The 18247-nt window shown below is 47.1% G+C and overlaps 1 protein-coding gene across 1 annotated transcript in view; it reads right to left on the bottom strand.

Moving 5' to 3' along the window:
* The window catches only part of Gp210 (nucleoporin 210), a 137151-nt gene extending 119957 nt beyond the window's left edge, over positions 1-17194 (bottom strand). Inside the window, 4 exon segments of the mRNA XM_077644311.1 lie at positions 1492-1561; positions 1630-1763; positions 7429-7551; positions 16962-17194. Of these exon segments, the coding sequence (XP_077500437.1) occupies positions 1492-1561; positions 1630-1763; positions 7429-7551; positions 16962-17134 (500 nt within the window). The 5' untranslated portion in view covers positions 17135-17194.
* Positions 17195-18247: the final 1053 nt, after the last annotated feature.

An 18247-nucleotide genomic window follows, 5' to 3' on the forward strand; every position in this document is an offset into this window, starting at 1 on the left:
AAAAAGGCGGATTGATCCAGTGGACATCAAAGTCAATGCAGATTGGCCAGTGCCCCATGGCAGTTTTCAATGACCATTGAACTCTATGGGTATTGACTCAATGGAGGTTCATGAATGGCCATTGGAATCACAAGGGCCATTGAGAACAACTTCACACTGACCATACTTTGAAAGAAACAATGTAAAAAGACAAAAATAACATTCTGATTTAAATGCAAAATTTTAGGCCACATTATACAGTTGATAAAATTATTATTCAGCTGCCGAATGACAGCTCTGCAGAGCGCCTGGCGGCTGGATGTAAAAAAAGCGACGCTGATCTTGTTGTGCAGCATCGTGGCATTCCGCATTGTTTTTTTTTTTTTCGCCTGTTGGAGCACTCTGCGACAACCAAGACCAAGAAGTGCCCCATAAATGATGCAACAATAGTTGCTATGAGCCCTATAAAGATGTCTGTGGCAGCTTTGCTGGCAATAAATGAATGCTTCTGAAACAAAGTGCACACTGTTGCCCATCGTCGCCCAGCCATCATTGTCTTTAGAGTGTGCCAAACTGTTAAGTATCTGAATAGCTTTTTACCGAAAAAAAGTTTCAGTTAAACAGCACTTACTCCAACATTTGACTTGTTTTCCTCAGCTTCACTTCAATCTTTTTTTTTAATGTTGATGCCCATAGTGCCATCTGTTGGATCGTACGTTCACTACTCACACAATGATGATTGAAATTTGCTGTGTGGCAGCGATGCATCTGGATGGCCCTCGAAAATTTCGATGCAATGGGCATTGAGATTGCCCGAGAGACAGGGGTAGTATAAGTCATAGAACTTGAAAGAATCTGTCAAAGTGGCGTGTAATTCAAAGAAGTACTTGCAACTAGAAAAGCCATAGCTGCCACAAAGGAAATTCATGTACATAGCTTTCTTGCCAAATTCATTGCAGCAGCACGATGCATAGAACTTGTCAGAAAAATCAACATACCGCAGGTTGGCAAACTAACTAGAGGATTTCTCCACACTGACATCTGAAATATCTAAATGACCACAATTTTATCTTCTCACAAATTTCATTTTCACAATTCCATATGTTCTTTGCACATTTTCTCCCACTGCCTTTCCACTCTTCAACCTCATGCCTTGTGCAAGCTAACATGCCAGTCCCGAAAAGACCAAGCACCTTCCAAAGGCCACCCCAAGCACTTTTCAAATATCCCCCAAGCACCTCCCAATGACTCCCCCCAAGTGCCGCCCAAACGTCCCTAACCATTTCCCAATCATCCCACACGCAGAGATGTCCCAGTGTAACCAGCAGCACAGCACACAGCTAACAGGATGCAGAGACCGGAGACTAACGTAATCGTTAAAGGGATCCACGCCACTGCCAGCAAAGCACTGCTGCCCTGCCAGCATTTCTTAAGACTCGCTGGTAGCCCCCATGCATCAAACGCCATGCACCACATGCGTAAAATGAAGGTTTTCCTCTTTCTTGCACTAACCTAAGCACAGGCTCCTGCTGCTGCAGGTTCCAGTCGAAGGATATGCCTTCCAGGGAGGAAAAGGTGTCCCCTGCGCCAGCCACAAGTAGGTTGGTCAACTATGACTGCCAGAGCATTGTCCTTGCGGGTACCACACACCTTGGCGATTGTGTCCAACCAGCTCAAGAAGCTCGGGCGAGTCCTCCATCAGTAGTTCATGTGTTGTGCTCACCACTTGGATCGCAACTAGCTCATCCACAATCACGTCACAGCGCAGCGTCTCACCCGAACCTGCACGTACAGGACATAAGCGGCACTTCTGCAGTGGCTGCGTTATTAATGTAATACGATCAGAAGCCTAATATGGGAAGAAATGTGTCGTCGGACACACGATTCCCTTGAGATGTTACTAGACTAGAAGCAACAACTACACTTTTCAATGCACCTTCATTGTAACCATGTTGCCCCCTCTAGATAGATGGCCCAAAGAGATGTCTGGTTGTGTGCAGGCAGATGCATAGGGGTAAGAAAACAAAACCATTAAAGAATCCCGCAAAACTCTATGTAAAGGCACCAGCAGGTTTTTAATGCCACCGCATTGCCTTTTAGGTTTTAGCTTTATGCTTTCTTTCTTGTACCGACGATAATGTGTTCTCTTGCGGTTTGGCGCTGCTACCAGTCTTAGCATGACTTTCCCTTTCGTTACTGCGCATGCCCACTGTACTGTATATGTAATCGCTGCGCATAGCAATAAACGTTGTAGAAGTCAGCGCTTTGTGGTGTCTCCCCTCTTGTCCGTGTTCGTCTTTGCGCTGTGTGAATGAAAACATAAGGTAATTAGGTGTCCCTGTGAATTTTCATTCAACACCTTCCTTCCAAAAAAAACTCACATCAACAAGACACCAGATTTTATACCAACAAAATGCTTACAAAGAGAATATTTCTGCTCTAGAAACCTAAAGTGACTGATGATATGCAGCATGTACAATGCTCAAAACCAGCCTTGACTGCAGGACCAGTCTCTAGCGTCAATTTTTTTTCCTGAGAGTCATGATATGCAGCAAAGAGGTGTGTGCAAACTAGTGAACTGAGATTAATGATGAGCAGCAAAGAAGTGTGTGCAAACTAGTGAAGAGAATCAGGCGAATGAATGAATGAAAACTTTATTGTCCACCGAGAAGGAGCCCCCAAGTCCCTGGTCACGGCACGCAGGCCTGGGACGCGGGTAGGAGATGCTCCGCAGACTAAAGACAAGTGAAGAAGCAATGCTTCTTCAAGGCCTCAGCCGCCAGGCGGGTGGCTTGCTGCTGGATGGCGGGGTCCTCGCTCCGCAGCGAAACATCCCAGGCTTCTCTACTGTTGATGGTTAAGCCGGTGCCCGGGGAATCGGCGCATTCCCAAATTGTGTGATGAATGGTGCCCCTTTCACCACAATTTTTATATTTTCAATCTTTTTCATCCGCAGTCTGTGTCAGGTAGACCCAGACTGGGCAGATGTAATTTCCAGCTTATAACCGCCTCCAAATGCATGCCTCATTTTTGGAGAGAGACTGATCTGGGGGTGGAAATATCCTATGTAACTTACACAGTTCGGTAAGTTCGTGGTATGAGATGATGCAATCTTTCATACCTGTGCATCCGGGCTGTTCTGCGGCCGCTCGGTAGTAGAGATCTCGAGCGAGCGCGTGCGCAGCCTCGTTGCCAGGGGCAGATTCGTGCGCAGGTATCCATATGATGGATATTTTTCGATCAATTGGGTTTGTTGAGAGGGTGCGTCTGGTTTCCTCCGAAATTCTACTTTTCGCAAAATTCCAAATGGCTGCTTTGCTGTCTCTAATTATTATGTATGCTCGGGTGCTGACGCAAGCGTGCGCTATTGCAACTTCTTCGGCCGTAATTATTTCTCGCGTGCGTGATGAGGCCGTAATTTTGTATGTACAGTCTCTATCTACCACTGCCTATGCTGCCGCTCCATGTCTTCTGCCTGACACATCGACATAGGCTACTTCCTCGGCTGTCTTGTTTTCCATAATTTTGGCGATAGTTTTTTCTGTGTTCTCTGCGTTCTTTGTTGTGTGTCAGGTGCATGTTTCTCGGTAGAGGTGTGATCAATAAATATTCCTCATGTCTAGGGAAATGTGTTTTTTCGTGTCTGCCTCTGTCTGGTTGGAGGTCTATCCACCCGAGGATGGTTCTCCCCGTTTTTGCCGTGCTCAGTCTTTCTAGCTGAGCGATTCTTACTGCTTCAGTTAGTTCCTGCCATCTATTGTGGATTCCCATTCCTTCCAGCTTTTTCGTTGAAGTGAATATGGGGAGTCCAAGTGCTCACTTCACGCATTTCCTAATTATGACGTCGATTCTGTCATGCTCCATTTTCTTAATGTTTAGAAAGGATGTGGCATAGCAAATGCGACTAATGATGTAAGCTTGGGTCATCTTTAGAAAGCTACGCTCTTTGAGGCCGTGGCCTCTAACGAGACTCTTCTGACTATGCACGTGACTTGTGCCGCGTAGTAGCATAAGGTCATGCAAGAGAACAATGAACAGTAAAAGATAAGTAGACACACAGCAACAGTCTGATGACTGCACAGCCGTAGTGCATGACCATGAATGAGAGGCATCACAGGCAACATGAAAATACTGAAGCTGTACAAAAGAACCTCACAAACATAGCATTGAAAAGCAAGTTCTCTGAGAAGTCATGCTGAGCATATCTGGTAAATGCAGTGGTGATCATAGACAAACTGAAAAACCTTACAGCAAACACAGCAGACTAATGTGTAAACCAAGAAATAACCGCTTCCATTACAAGCAAAGCCTCTCACCAGAAGTGCAACCCTGTAATCTCATTTCTGAATCCTGAAAAAAGTTACTAAAGGAAGAACTGCGTTACAAAAAGCATTAATACCACAACAGCAGAGATGCATGTGATTCACTTATAGTATACATATGCTTGTCACAAACTAACCAGGATCACTATAGCCTTCACAGAATCCTTTCTCATTCATGACACCACAAAGGTCAGGGCAAAAACTGATGCAGGTTCGTCGCAATTCTCACAGACCATAATGCACACTGAAAGCTGCTTTTCCGCAATTCTTTCTGCGATTTTTTATATATTTCTTTCTGCACTTCTCTCTGCAATTGTTTAAACATTTCTCTCTGCAAATCTTTCTGCAATTCTTTACTTTTATGTAAGTTTTCATGTTTTTATTTTGGTTTGTTTGTTGTTTTTATTTTAATATTTCATTTTATTGATGTTTTCATTTTCAATATTTTTAGTTAGCATTCCTCTGCCTCCCAAGGTCGTTTTGCATACCAACATGACCTTGAAGAACGTAGTTTCCGCTCTAAAAACAAAAAGGAAAAAATGCCCACGACTAAAAATATGCCTGGCATGCTGCTTCTTTTCATAATGCGTAAACAAGGCACAAAATTTTAAGCCCTTCGACGTTTATCTCACCGCTGACCTCAAGTGGTCAAAACATGTTGAGCCCATTGTGAAGAAAGCTGCTCGCGTCTTCGGTTTCTTAAAAAGAAGCTTGAGTTACATTCCCCCCAACACAGCAAAGAACTGTTACACTCTACTCCCATCTGCACGATGCCGGAATATGCACCCATCTGTTGGGACCCATACACGCAAGAGCTTGTACACAAACTGGAAAAGATTCAGAAGAGGGCAGTACTTTTATTCTTGGAAATTATGACCCGAAATCTTCAATGACTAGACCACAAACATCACATAAGAAAACTGAGGTTGTAATTCTTACACAAAATTTATTACTCTAAAACTGGTATAGACAAAGAAGAGTATCTAAAGCTGCCATCCTATGTTTCAAAGCGAAGGGACCAAATATAACACTTTGTGAACTTCATTTTACAGGTGACATTCTCCATTATTTGTTCTTTGTGAGATCAGTTCGCGAATGGAATGCTTTGCCACCACATGTAGTTTTTCAATCCTTCCTCCAACTGCATCAATCAGCTCTGCCTGTGGAACAGAATAAAACAGCTCTTCAACACCTACTGAGAGGGCGGCAAAATTAGCTTTGGGAGCATTGGCCAGAAAATCAGTGACATCTTTTGAGTTCCTCACATGAAAAGGATCATCAATTTCAAGCAAAGTTAAGTTGCTGTTGTTAGTGGCTATTTATTAATAAAATAGCAATGGAAGGAAAATATGGAGGGAAAGATTGAAGGAAAGGCATCTGTCATGGAAACCTGCAGCACCTGAGCTGCAGCTAGCGGGAATAAAAGGACAAGGAGAGGGAAAGAAAGGGGGGAGTGATAGTAAGGAAGGGTAGGGGTGGGGAGTAGTATAATCTATGTACAAACACAGAATAAGAAATAAATGTAGAGCGCTGCACCGTGCATGTTAGGAGTCAAACTTAAGTGCCTCTGCAGAAATTGGGAAATCAGACCTTGCCAAGCCCCTTTTTCAGAAACTATAGCTCTGGAACACATACCTTTCTTGTGGGCTCTTGTTGAAATGAACACCTTCAGACCGTACAGTTCGGTTGTTGTGACTGATTTATGGAATCTCATGAGATTCATTGCTTCACACATTTTTACCGCTTCAGTTCTTTTACTTTCTTATCATACCTTCCCAGCTGGATGAAGTTCTTGCCTAGCGCCTGCTTATCCTTCTCCTAGTTTACAGGTTCCGGCAACACTACAAGGCCGCCCTCCTTATTTGCAGTTATCAAAGAAAGATTACATTTTCTCAAGTAAGTTACAGTATTCTTCACAGGAAATGTTAGCCCACAGGACCTGGACTTTCTACTTGTCAAACAGTCAATGTCTTCGGAAATACACCTAGCCCTTTCTTCGACATCAGCACATTGTAATACTTTTCTAACCATGGTAAGTAGCGCCAATGGCGTCTCATCTAGCTGACTGCAAAACTTAGGCCCCCGGCTCAGAACGCCTTCTACTTTGTCAGGTAGATAACTAATGTCTAGGCACGTCACTTTTTTCCATACAAGTTTAACTGCTGCTTTCGCTTTTAACCAAGCACACAACGACGATAGGCCACGCGACCACAGAAGCTCGGTAACATTTGTCGCTTCTCTTGACCAAGTACGATACAACACTTAGTACTTGGCACAACATAGCACAACACAGAGGTGTGTGCTAGGCAAGGGAGGCACGAGGCTACAACGTGAGATAAGCGAGGCCTTCCGCATTCGAAAGGAAGGTGAGATGTGCACCAGCAAACCGTCTCTGGCCTTGTCATAAAAAAAGTTTAATATCTTGAATACGGTCTGCCACGTGTGTAAAAATGATGTACATTTTGGTTTTTTTAGGCTTTTTCCAGTGTTGCATGCACATCTCCCACCTCAAATGTATTTATGTTCTGTTGAATTAAGAATTAAGTTGTTGTTCAGTGCTCGTCCTGTCTGATTCTTTTTCTACATCCACGTCGTAAGCGCTAGTCTTAGGTTTGAAATGAATCGCAACCAACTTGCCCAGATTTTTGCACTCTCTCCCGATCCAATCCAGCAATCACAATGTGGCACGCCGTCCTTCTATCCACTCTCCACTTTCCCTTACCACTTACAAACTGAGGCTTCAGAAGGAAAGACAGATTTTTGGAAGCTGGAGATTCTAATGTCAATACATTAAAATTTCTTCTAAGGAAGATACCGATGATTACGGAAGGATCGAGCATAATGTACACAGGCTATCCCCCGCCATAAAATGAGCTTTTTGGTAAGGCTCATTGCACATTAGGCCTGCCCAAATGTGGCTCACTTCATACTGGGGCACAGTTCCTTGCTGTCAGCACAGCAACAGCATTACTGCTTTGGTGAGCAACACAGAAACTAGCTCCCCAAAATTCACTATGTGGAAAGAGGTCCAAAATGAGAACTGTGGCCAAAATGACCGAGGCACAAGAGGCATTTTGAAAAGATGCCAGCACAACACGGGGTGCACATAAAAGGAGATGCCCACCTGGGCTCGTGGACAGATATCATGGCTGTCTGTCGGTTGGGCATGCTCCATACAGCCGAAACGTTGGCCTCCCGTGGGCAGTTGCCCTCGGTGGACACGGTGGCCACATCAGGTCGGCTGGACTGCCTGCAAACACGGAGAGCGAGAAAGATGGAAAAACAAATTGTAAATTGCGGAGTTTAACATCCCGAAGCAACACATAAGTGATTGGGGGTCCCGTAGTGGAGCATTCTGCATTAATTATACCACCTGGGGTTCTTTAAAGTGTGCCGACATTGCAAAGCACACAAGTGCACGTGTGTTCCCCTTCTATCGAAACGCGGCCAGGATTGAACTCGCATCGTCTGGCTCAGCAGCTGAGTGGCGTACTTCAGTTAAATCACCACACATGAGGTTTATGCAGGCTTAACGTCCAAAAAGAAACTCAAGCAACGAAAAACGCCGTAGTGAAGGGCTCCGGAAATTTCGACCACATTGGGCTCTTTAACGTGCACTGACATCGCGCAGTACACGGGCCTCTAGAATTTCGCCTCCATCAAAATTCGACCACCGCGGCCGGGATTGAACCCGGGTCTTTCGGGTCAGTAGCCGAGCGCCATAACCACTGAGCCACCGCAGCGGCGGCTCACCACACTTGAATAACCTCCCAACTAATGTCATCCACATCATCACATCACACCATAAAACCTCGCCAGGGCTTCTGTACTGCACCAACTTACTGTAGTACAGTATCTGTCAAGAAAACTAGTTGGCAGAGCACCATCCTAGCACTGAGATAACTGACCTGCATATGATATAACGCACAAAAACAGGCATGTTGAGATTCTTTTCACCAGAGCTGAACATAAACTACCTGCAGGAGGTGAGGGGTTAGATCAATAGTACCTCTGGGTGGGTAACACAATGGGACCCTCCATAAAGGGGGCCCTCTCAAGCCAATTGGGGGGGGGCATGCCTCCCCCCCCCCCCACTTCTGTTCATGCCTATGACAATGGGTACAAGCTTCCCCAGGCCTGGTGCTCGGCTACTCTGGGGTGAAATGATTGATGATGATGATGATTTCCACGTTGGCAACACTTTGGAATGGGTGGTCACGTTATTGTGACCCGCCAAAAAGAAAATAACTCAAATGACAAGAAAAGAGAAAAAAAAGGACACACTGCGAACACACACACCCGGCGTCACTATAAGCACCTGCGCCTGGCTTGAGCCCACCACTGTTGCAGGTGTGCCTTGGTAGTTGTGATGTCCGTTTCTTGCTCCACTTCCATGAAGCCCAGTGCTTCAGGGAGGGTGGCGCCCTCTCTCGGCTGTGGGAGCAGCTTCGCGCAGTGCAACACCAAGCGCTCCTGTGTCTGCAGACTGCAGACTGCAGCTTGGGTGCCGATGGCCGAGTCAAAGCAAAGGCGGTATTCCATTGTGCACAAAACACCCGCACGGGCGTCGAACAACAGTCCACTTCCAACGCTTGTTGCCGTACAGGTTGACAGCTCAGATTTGTCTTGTGCATTCTGTACAACACCAGCTATGTCTTGGCAGTTAGTGCTTCACGCCATGCCATTTCCTGACTCTCACTCACATGCTTGCACACTTCTCGCGTCCATGCTGTGCTTGAATTCTCCTGTATGAAGGTCTAGATCAGCTTGAGTTTTTTCTCAACTGCTCGTAGGCGTCTGATCCAGCTTGCGTGAATGCATGTAACTAAATACTCAAACACTCTGCGAGCCCATCTGTCACGGCTCATGAACTATAGACGACCGCTTCTCGCACCTCGAACAATGACCAACCGAGGTCGCCTTGGTTTGCCTCATTGGCCACTGTGCCGTGACAGCCGGCTGCTATGCGGCCAACTTCCCGCTGGCGCCGCTCCAACCTCACTCGTGTCTGATGGAAAACATACAACTGCATTTGCAAAGGTGAGGCCAGGGACGTGGACAAGCTTCCATAGGTTTCTGACCATCACGAAGTGGTTGTAGCCCTAACGGGCATCTGCGGCCACGGCCAGTCTTGAGAGGGCGCGCGCTCTTTCATATGGCCTTCACATTCGCCGTGGAAGCAATGCGAGTTTTTCTCTGGAAGTTATGCCGCCCGCCGCCGCTAGAGGCGCGACGACCCTACCACTGGCTCCACGCCTCCATCTGCGGTAGGCAGCAGGTGGGTTTTGCCTGGCTTCGCGATGTAGCCCGCTGGTTCATGGTGAGCGCAGCACCGAAATCAATGAAAACAAAATGCAGATCCTTAAGCTGCATATCTTCAACACAGTTCACATGTGCACAGATTCTTCATCACAAACTTTGCTCGATGAAATCATGTAAAATGAGGAATCCCTCTCCCATTCCTCAGAACTATGTCGAGCATTTGGAGTTTTAAGTCCAGAAGGAAATATTCTGATCACTTTCTCTCGTATGTCTCATGGTCCGTGATTCAATAAAAAGTTAATGCTAAGGGGAAGAGACTGATAACTCAGAGAGCAAAAGTTTTGCATTCATCCCATAAAAATGTACTATATCGCAGTGAAAATTCTCTATGACAAGTGAGCCGTAAATCCAATAACGCCGTAGCTGGTAGCTTGAGACGATATTTGTGGAGTTGAAAGTCAGACTCATGTACACTAACGTTGAGCTGTCAAATAAATTGATTGCTGGGAGATACATATAGTACTTACTTTCGCTGATATCACTTTTCTCACGTCTTGACTAATGTACTTATTTTCACCCTCATATACGTCACAACTTCCTTGAACAAGAGGCCTGTATCGACAGCTCGAAATAATATTAACTACTAATGTGTGAGCAAGTGTCAAGAAGCATTGTAATGTATTGTCCTCTGCTCGAAGCCAATGGCACGTGGCCTTTCCACTTTTGTTTGTCAAACGACAGGCCACCAGATTTCACTGGAATGTCTGTAGCCACGCTCAAGTCTCTCTTCATGTCCAAAATTGTCGTAAGCACATTTGGCGTCTAATGTTTCAAGTTCCTTATCACCTTTAAATTTTGCAAGGCCGAGAGCGACCATCCTGAACTTAGAGAACTTAGTTGACCGAGCACGTTTTATCACTGTGCCGCCAAACTGCTTTCTGTTGGAGGACACGAGTTCGCCCAATAAATATTTTTAGAATTGGAATGCAAGCTTTCTTGTCGTCATCCTGGCCCGACTAGCTTTACCAGAACATAACAGAAGCAACCAGTATGCTGCGTATGCTGCCACAGATATTGATGCGTACTGAGTATTGCAATTTCAGAAATTATGTATGTCCAATGAGTGACTTCAGCTACCAAAAAGAGCACCATAAATTTTTTGTTGTCCATGTATACTCAGCCTCCGGCGTGTCCTGAAGCTGCCTAAAAATATATGGTTTAAATATTTTTGTAGCAGATCTCAGACTATGAAGCTCAATGTCCAATGCCCTATATATATATATTCTTAAATTCAAGGACTTTTATTAACATGTAAACGTTGCAAATCTTAATTTTCAGTTCCTTACATTGTAATCTAAGCCAGCTGCTATATCGTGCATTGCTGTGGGGTTTAGTGGAGCTCCACTAGGCTGCTGAAAACTTTTTGGGGTGCTACTTCGTTTTCTGAGCGCCGTGAGAAAAGTTCATGCTCTCGGGAGGTTTATCGAAAGCGATGACGAGGCTGCAGAAATGCAGGAGAACGATGCAAAGCTGGTAGTCATCGCCTCTCCGATAAGTCTGTTTGCTTGTGAAGACGGTTTTTATTGAGACAGAGCTCAGTTCCGAACTAATTTTGCTTTGCTGGCAATTAGCTCGTGTTTGCAGTTACTATCTCAACAACCGACTTAATTTTTGCATTGTCATCGGGCGGGACAGTCGGTCGTGAGACACCGCCAAACTTCAAAATTCCTTTTCAAGAGGACATCTTGGAGGTCTCGTGTGTGCAACATGCTGTGCTCCTGCGGCCCCCCATGGTTGGGTTCCATTTATACCCGAACCGTTCCTTTCGCGAATGACATAATACGTTTTCTTGGGGAGCACCATGAATTCTTGCTGGTGCCGCGGTTGTGCAAAACTAAAGCAGATGTGCTTGAAATTTCAAAAGCTATATTTACGCTGCAGAATCCTTTACTCTTTGAAACTTGCCATCCAAGTGCTACACGCAGCATATAATTCTACACACTCATTCAGACCTGTCGGAAGATGAACTACAGAGAGGCTACAGAGGCCCTGCCTTTTAGTCAAATATAAGGGCAGAATGAGTTCATGTCTGTGCTTGAAGCATACATTCGACCATACACAGTCGGGCTAAAGAAGAGAGCGTGCAAACGTAGTCGGGCTAAAGGAGAGAGCATGCAAACGTTAGTCCGTTGTTTCAGATTTCTCCCATGGCAAAGGAGCTGACCAGGCCAAGGTTCTTTACCTCAGAGGCTGGCGCACCATCCATTCCAGTGGCAGTGTGCTTACGCACACAGCCAATTGTGCGGTCAAGTGCAGCGGGGATCACTTCCCACTTCGGTTCCGGTGCCCTCACGGACTCAGTTTCGGGTGAACCCTTACAACTAGAGGGGTGTTGCAGTGTCATCAAGCCCACTGGTATGGAATTGGTCGACAGGGCCCACATCTGTCTCTGCCCTATCATACAGTGTCTTGATATGAGCTGTGACAGGCCTTCAGGTCGGACATGGGCTGTCCGGTTTCTGAATTGGAAGGTGTGCCACAGTTTCATCCCTTCCATCTAGGGATCTTATGTAGCACCAAAATTTCATTGCTCCAGATTTCCCTTCTTTTAAGCTGCACATAGTTCGTTTGTCGTCCTCTGCAGTTTTTATCTGGACCAGCATGTGCATATTGCGCTTGAGCTCAAGGTACACTCGCCAAATAATTTCCTATGCCTCTTCGTCTTGGCCCTTCAAGGCTCTCCTATGTAGGCGGTTGGCCTCTCGACACGCTCGCCCCGCCTCAGCTATCTCCTTATACCACCAAGAATTCTTCTTGATAGTTCTCCCATTTGTTTTCTACCATGTGTTGGTGCATAATAGAGTGCAGCACTGTCACATATTCCTCGTAGGTTTGGGCGTCGTGCTGAGCTCTGCTTTTCTCGAACTGTGTCGCTACCGCCTGTATTGCTCGGTCTGGAAGGCAGAGGCCGCTTTTCTTCCTGTGCCACTGTCTCACTCGCCGATGTTTACGACGGGTGAAGTCTAGACGAAGAGGCTTGTGCTATACAGCCCTTCCTCGTCAATAACGAGGCGCTCAAGAAAACCCTGGAGGCGTGACGACATGAGGACATAATCTATACATGTTGCACTAGCTCTGGCACACCATGTGAATTGCCCGTCGCAACGTGGGTCAAAGTCTTCAACATCGATGTGTAGCTGGTCCGCCAGGAGTAGGGGAATTTCACCATTTTCGTCCGTGTAGCCACCTAATTCCGATAGGTGGCCGTTTAAATCTCCAAGGATGATCACTTCCTTGTCCCTTGTCTGAGCGTCTTGGCTGATGCAGCTCATTAGGCTCCAATCCGCCTTTTTCACGACGCGACTGCGCATGCGCCCATCCCCTGGCGGCGGTGTCGCGAAACATATTGGAAGGGTCGCGCGCCACTCGAGACCGGCCATGGAAGTGTAAACAAACCAGCTTCCTACGCGGGGTGCGTTGCTGCAGCCGTCGGGCGTTCAGTGCGACGCATTTTGCAATGCCTGCGACATGTGTTACATACGGCTGCATTGCCCAATATGTAAAGGGAATCAAACTCGGATTTATTCGCTTTCCGAACGCTTCCCGGGACCGCCTTCGAAGCGAAGCGTGGATAAAAGCCGTTCGCCGGCTCGACGATCGTGGCCGCCATTGGGCACCGTCAAGACTGTGCGGGAATCACTTTGTGACAGGTGCGGACGAGGTACTGTGGTTAAATGCGTGTGCAGTCCATCACGAAATGTTTTATTGATGGGCAGGAAGGCCTCGAATGTCACCGCGGCACGCAGACTTCATTCCGATGCTTTTTGCTTTCTCAAGCAAGAAGGCCAAATGCCTGTGAGCCGCTGTGAGCCGCTTTCAACGCGCGGTGGAGCGGACAACGAAAAAGAAGCTACGAGAGCATTCACGCATGATGCTACAATTTTGTCGTGATCTCCTAAGGAAATTTCCTTGTTTATGCCACTACATCTTGGCCAATACCCCAAAGTGGATATGTGCCATGTATTAAGAGGCAGAAGGAGCAGAAGGTGCGTTATGCGTGTGTTCGCATCATATCCATGATGAAAAGTTCTGCGTGGTTTCGTCGGAATTGCTCAATGTGCACTTCTCGCGCACGTCTTTATGGACGCGCATGCTTGTTTAACCTATGCAGCAGCGCGCTGCGGGAAAATAAAGTAAAATGCTAGCAGAGCTGCCATGTTGCGAGTACGCTTGTGCTTTTATCGCTCGTGTAGCTATTCGGAAGCGCTCGAGCACAACGATTGCTTGTGAAAACTTGGTTTGGTTTGGTTTAGTGGGGTTTAATGTCCCAAAGCGACTCAGGCTATGAGGGACGCCATAGTGAAGGGCTCCGGAAATTTCGACCACCTGGGGTTCTTTAACGTGCACTGACATCGCACAGTACACGGGCCTCTAGAATTTTGCCTCCATCGAAATTCTGCCGCCGCGGCCGGGATCGAACCCGCGTCTTTCGGGCCAGCAGCCGAGCGCCATAACCACTCAGCCACCGCGGCAGGATTGTGAAAACTGTTGTCCCCAGTCGTTTTCTGTGCTACGGCGTGCACGATGTAGTATCCACCTTTCATGGATGGCAGGCATATACAGCGGAAAACGCCATTCTCACTGATCGGGGATATTTCATTGAACATTATGTTCCGAATGTAGCCTTCATCTTTGAAGCGGCGGCCCTTGCTCAGCTGGCGATCGCATCGCATGCCGCATGATCGGAGATACTGAAGAATTTGCTCTTCGGTGGGCTCAGCTGCCTGCCTCGGACTTTGCACACAGCCACCAGTCAATCCTAGAAATCCTCCAGGCACCAGGTGCTGCCCAGGACATGCAATCGTTGACAGATTCCTACAAAACGTGCTCCGCAGCGGCACTCACTCCGGCCGGGTTGGGCGCACAGTACCCTTCCAATGAGCTTCCAGCGCTGTACGCGAGGTGGCAGCACAGGAACATGAAAAAGGCGGATTGTCTTCCAACCGGGTGTTACGAACTGAGAAGTACACCCCACATATCACAGTGGAGACCCCAAGAACATCACCAGTGGACCACAGGTGGTCTCTGCATACTCCGGCTGCTCTTCACCAATCAAGCCCTTGGTGCCACAACAGTCCGACGCCCCAACCTTTACAGTCCTGTGTCAATCTATTGTTGCCGGCCCAGCACCACGCTTGGTGGACAGGAGGCTCTTCTATGTCCATAAAGTGGGTCTCGACCACTGTGTATAAGGACATGTTTTCGGCTTCCATCACGCGGTATAATTCCTCCCATTTCCGCACACGGCATCCACCGTCCATATTGAGCAATCTTTAAGCTGTAGCACTGTCTTCTATGGTGACGCGTGGCACCCCTTTGCCTAGGCTCCACCGTAAGACCTCTTGTCACTGCAGCTGCGTCAGTCACTGTTCTGGTATGAAGACTCCCACCCAGCTGTTCACCACGATGATGGGGGCCTCAATAGATTTGTTTTCAGGTCCAACTACCTTGTTCGGGTTGACGTGCGTCCGATGCCTTTTCTAAAACCAACGGACCAGCAGTCTCCTCTCCTTCACTGTTATTTATTTCCAAATACTGTTGGCCGTGGGGCCATTACAGTCGTGGGGCGTGACACTTGAGGAGTAGCATGTTTCCTTTTGATTATACAAAAATACAATGTTCATCTTCACCTACACATATTTCTTGCAGCATAAAGTTTTTCTTTTTCTACAGAAGCAGTGTTAATAAATATTCGCTATAAAAAGTTACTTCACATAGAAAAGTAAAAAAAAACATTTCTACATTTCCGGCCTTCACCTTAGGCGAGATGTAATCACCAAGTGGTTAGGCGTATGACACTGAAAAAAACTTTTTAGTGCAAAATGGAGATAGCTTTCTTGAATGTTATTAATGTACTGGACCGTAAGAGAGATGCTTGTAAATCATTCCATTCTGCTATCATCTCCGGAAAGTAAGAATAAGCATACACATTAATATGTGGGTATGGGGTTTGGTGACAGTATTCATTGCTTGCTCTCAGATGTATAAGTTGCTTTGGGACCAAGTAATGGGAACTATTGATATTGAAGAAATTTCTTGAGAGCTGAAATAAAAATTTTAGTCACGTCATTCGGCAACATTCTGCTAGAGGTGGCAAATTCAGAAGATGCAGCATCTCTGTAACAGAATCAGTACATGTATATCTGGACATTTTAAATCGAGCTGCTGCTCTTTGCAAACTTTCAAGTTTTTTTTTATTAAACCACTTGGGCCAGTCCTTTTGGCTAGATAGCTACGTCTGCATGTAGGCTGTAGCTGGCTCCCATTTGTTCCAGCAGTTGTGCCAATGTCTGGAGCAGCTGTTGTGCAGAGTTCTCCGAGCCTAGTTTCTGTTTCCGGCTGTGCGGTTTCTGGTAACGTGCAAGGTGGGGTACTCCATTGGGTGCCGATTCCCGGGGATACCCTTCTCAGGAGCTTTGCGGGGGCCTGCCTAAAAAAGCGCTCGCCCTCGTACCAAACCTAGAGGCTACCTGTGCCACCGATGAATTTGGTTCCACCTTGTGTAAAGAAAAATAACCTGTGCCATGACGCTCTTTGGCCTAAGCTGCCCTTGTTCCATTAAAGTTCAGTCGAACTACATTACAGCTTCGAGTTCACTCTTGCAGTAACCATCGCAACTGTAACACTATATTCGATGCAGGCAACGCCCCCCCCCCCCTTTTTTTATTGAGGGGGAGGGGGGCGGGACGATTAAAAAAAGATGCGTGCGAACACAATGCAGCGTCCACTGACTTGTTAGAGCGCCTGAATAGCGTACTGGGGAGTACACTGACGTCATTCATAGGAGCGGCCTAGTTCGGTTCGAAATATTTTATCATGCATGCGTATTCCTATGAATCGCGTCTCATTTCTCGTCCCTAAAAGGGCTATCGGGCAGCGGCGGCTGTCTTTCGTGCATGCGTATTCCTATGAATTATGTCTCATTTCTCGTCCCTAAAAGGCCTATCGGGCGGCTGTCTTTCGAACGCTCCAGTCGAGTGTATGCGCGTGCTGGCTGTCGCCGCTCAGGACGCGTGCTCGCAAACAGCTGCAGAAATTTTTGCTGCGCCGTCATGGGCGCTTCGTTATTCGCAATTTCCGAACGAGCAGCATTCGTCATGGGAGCGTCGGCCAAGCTTCGAAGCGTTGAATGCGGGGTGAATGAGAGTTCATGCGTCTGCTGCCGATATTTCGACAAAAGGACAAAGCGCATCTCTGAATGCCGTGTACAGCGTTCCAGCCAGTGCTGGGCACAGGCATGATTTGAAGCACTACACAGATACTCCAAGAGCACTATGTGCCGCACTCGAAGGCGCCGCAACTACGAACAAAGCTCATTCAGACAGCACGTGCGCTTACCATTCGTAGCAGCTCTTTCCGCCCACATCAAGGAGCTTCAGGGTGTAATTGGTAGCCACCTCCTGTAAATAGGGCAGCAGAATCCTCGGCACATTCAACCTCGCTGCTTCTGAAACGCTCAGGGCAATTAATAAAAATGACCAGAAAGGTGCACGGCGCTCGGTTAGCGCCATGTTTCAAACCAGTTTCGAAATGGAGGCCGGCGTGCACACATTCGAGGCAAGGTAGATAGCGGGTGATTATGATGATGCTGATGATGATTTATTGACCATCCTCTTTGTGGGGCACTGTGTCGGCGCCCCAGCCATAAAAAAAACCGTAAACAATAAAAAATACACTAAAGGTATATGGTGAAGGGCGTGAACAACTTCAGCGCCTGAGGAGGCGCTGACAACTCTATAATGACGTCATAATTAAATGAAAAAAACGTAACGTTGTAACCACGCGATTATTGGTGGGAGAAATAAATTTTGAAACAGGATATTGAATGCTAGGAAATTCTTGACTATCGAACAACGTTTATGTTTGCATTATTAATGGCCAAAAGTTGTGGTTCTGCAGACCGTAGCTCTTTATCCCATGATGCTTAGAACACCCATGCAGAGTTTCTAGAACATGAAGGAGGGTAAAATTCCATGTTCTAAAGGGAAAGCCGGCACTGCGAGTTTGCATGGAGCTTCCTCAAGACCACTTCAGCCACCTTGGGAGAAGTGTAGGCAGACGTATTTAAAGAAAATGGCGGATTCTAATAACATCTAAAAACGCAGTTTAAAAAGAAATGGCTGTGGTTTAGCCCTGGTTAAACGTGGAGTGACGCGATAGCTACAGCTGGCCTTATGGAACTCGCTCATTCGAATTGCAAAGTCTTTCGCTGCTGCGTTTCGCTGGGCGTTCCTCCATATTCGTCCCTGGACGTGGATTCACTCTCTCCCCCTCTTCACTCTTCCCCCACTCTGTTTCGCCGGCGGCGCGGCGGCCACGGCTCCGCCACGCTGAAGGCTCGAAATGCTAATGCGTACTGTAATAGCGTAATGTAATGTAGACGCGCGGCGCACACTCCAGCTGCGTGCTCTGACGTCACTCCGCGCATGCGCGCAACTGACGAAGCGGGCGGCGTCTGCTCCGCCGCCGGCGCAGCGGCGCGCGCACCAGCAGCGAGCTATGACGTCACTCCGCGCATGCGCACAACTTTCCTCGCGAAGTTGGTGGCGTAGTGTAGCTATCGCAACAAAAAGAACAAGAAAAGCTGGGCATGGCGGCAACTGTCATCACACCGTTTCAAAGAA

This window comes from Amblyomma americanum, chromosome 11 (genome assembly GCF_052857255.1).
Source record: "Amblyomma americanum isolate KBUSLIRL-KWMA chromosome 11, ASM5285725v1, whole genome shotgun sequence".
NCBI classification, from domain to species: Eukaryota; Metazoa; Arthropoda; class Arachnida; order Ixodida; family Ixodidae; genus Amblyomma; species Amblyomma americanum.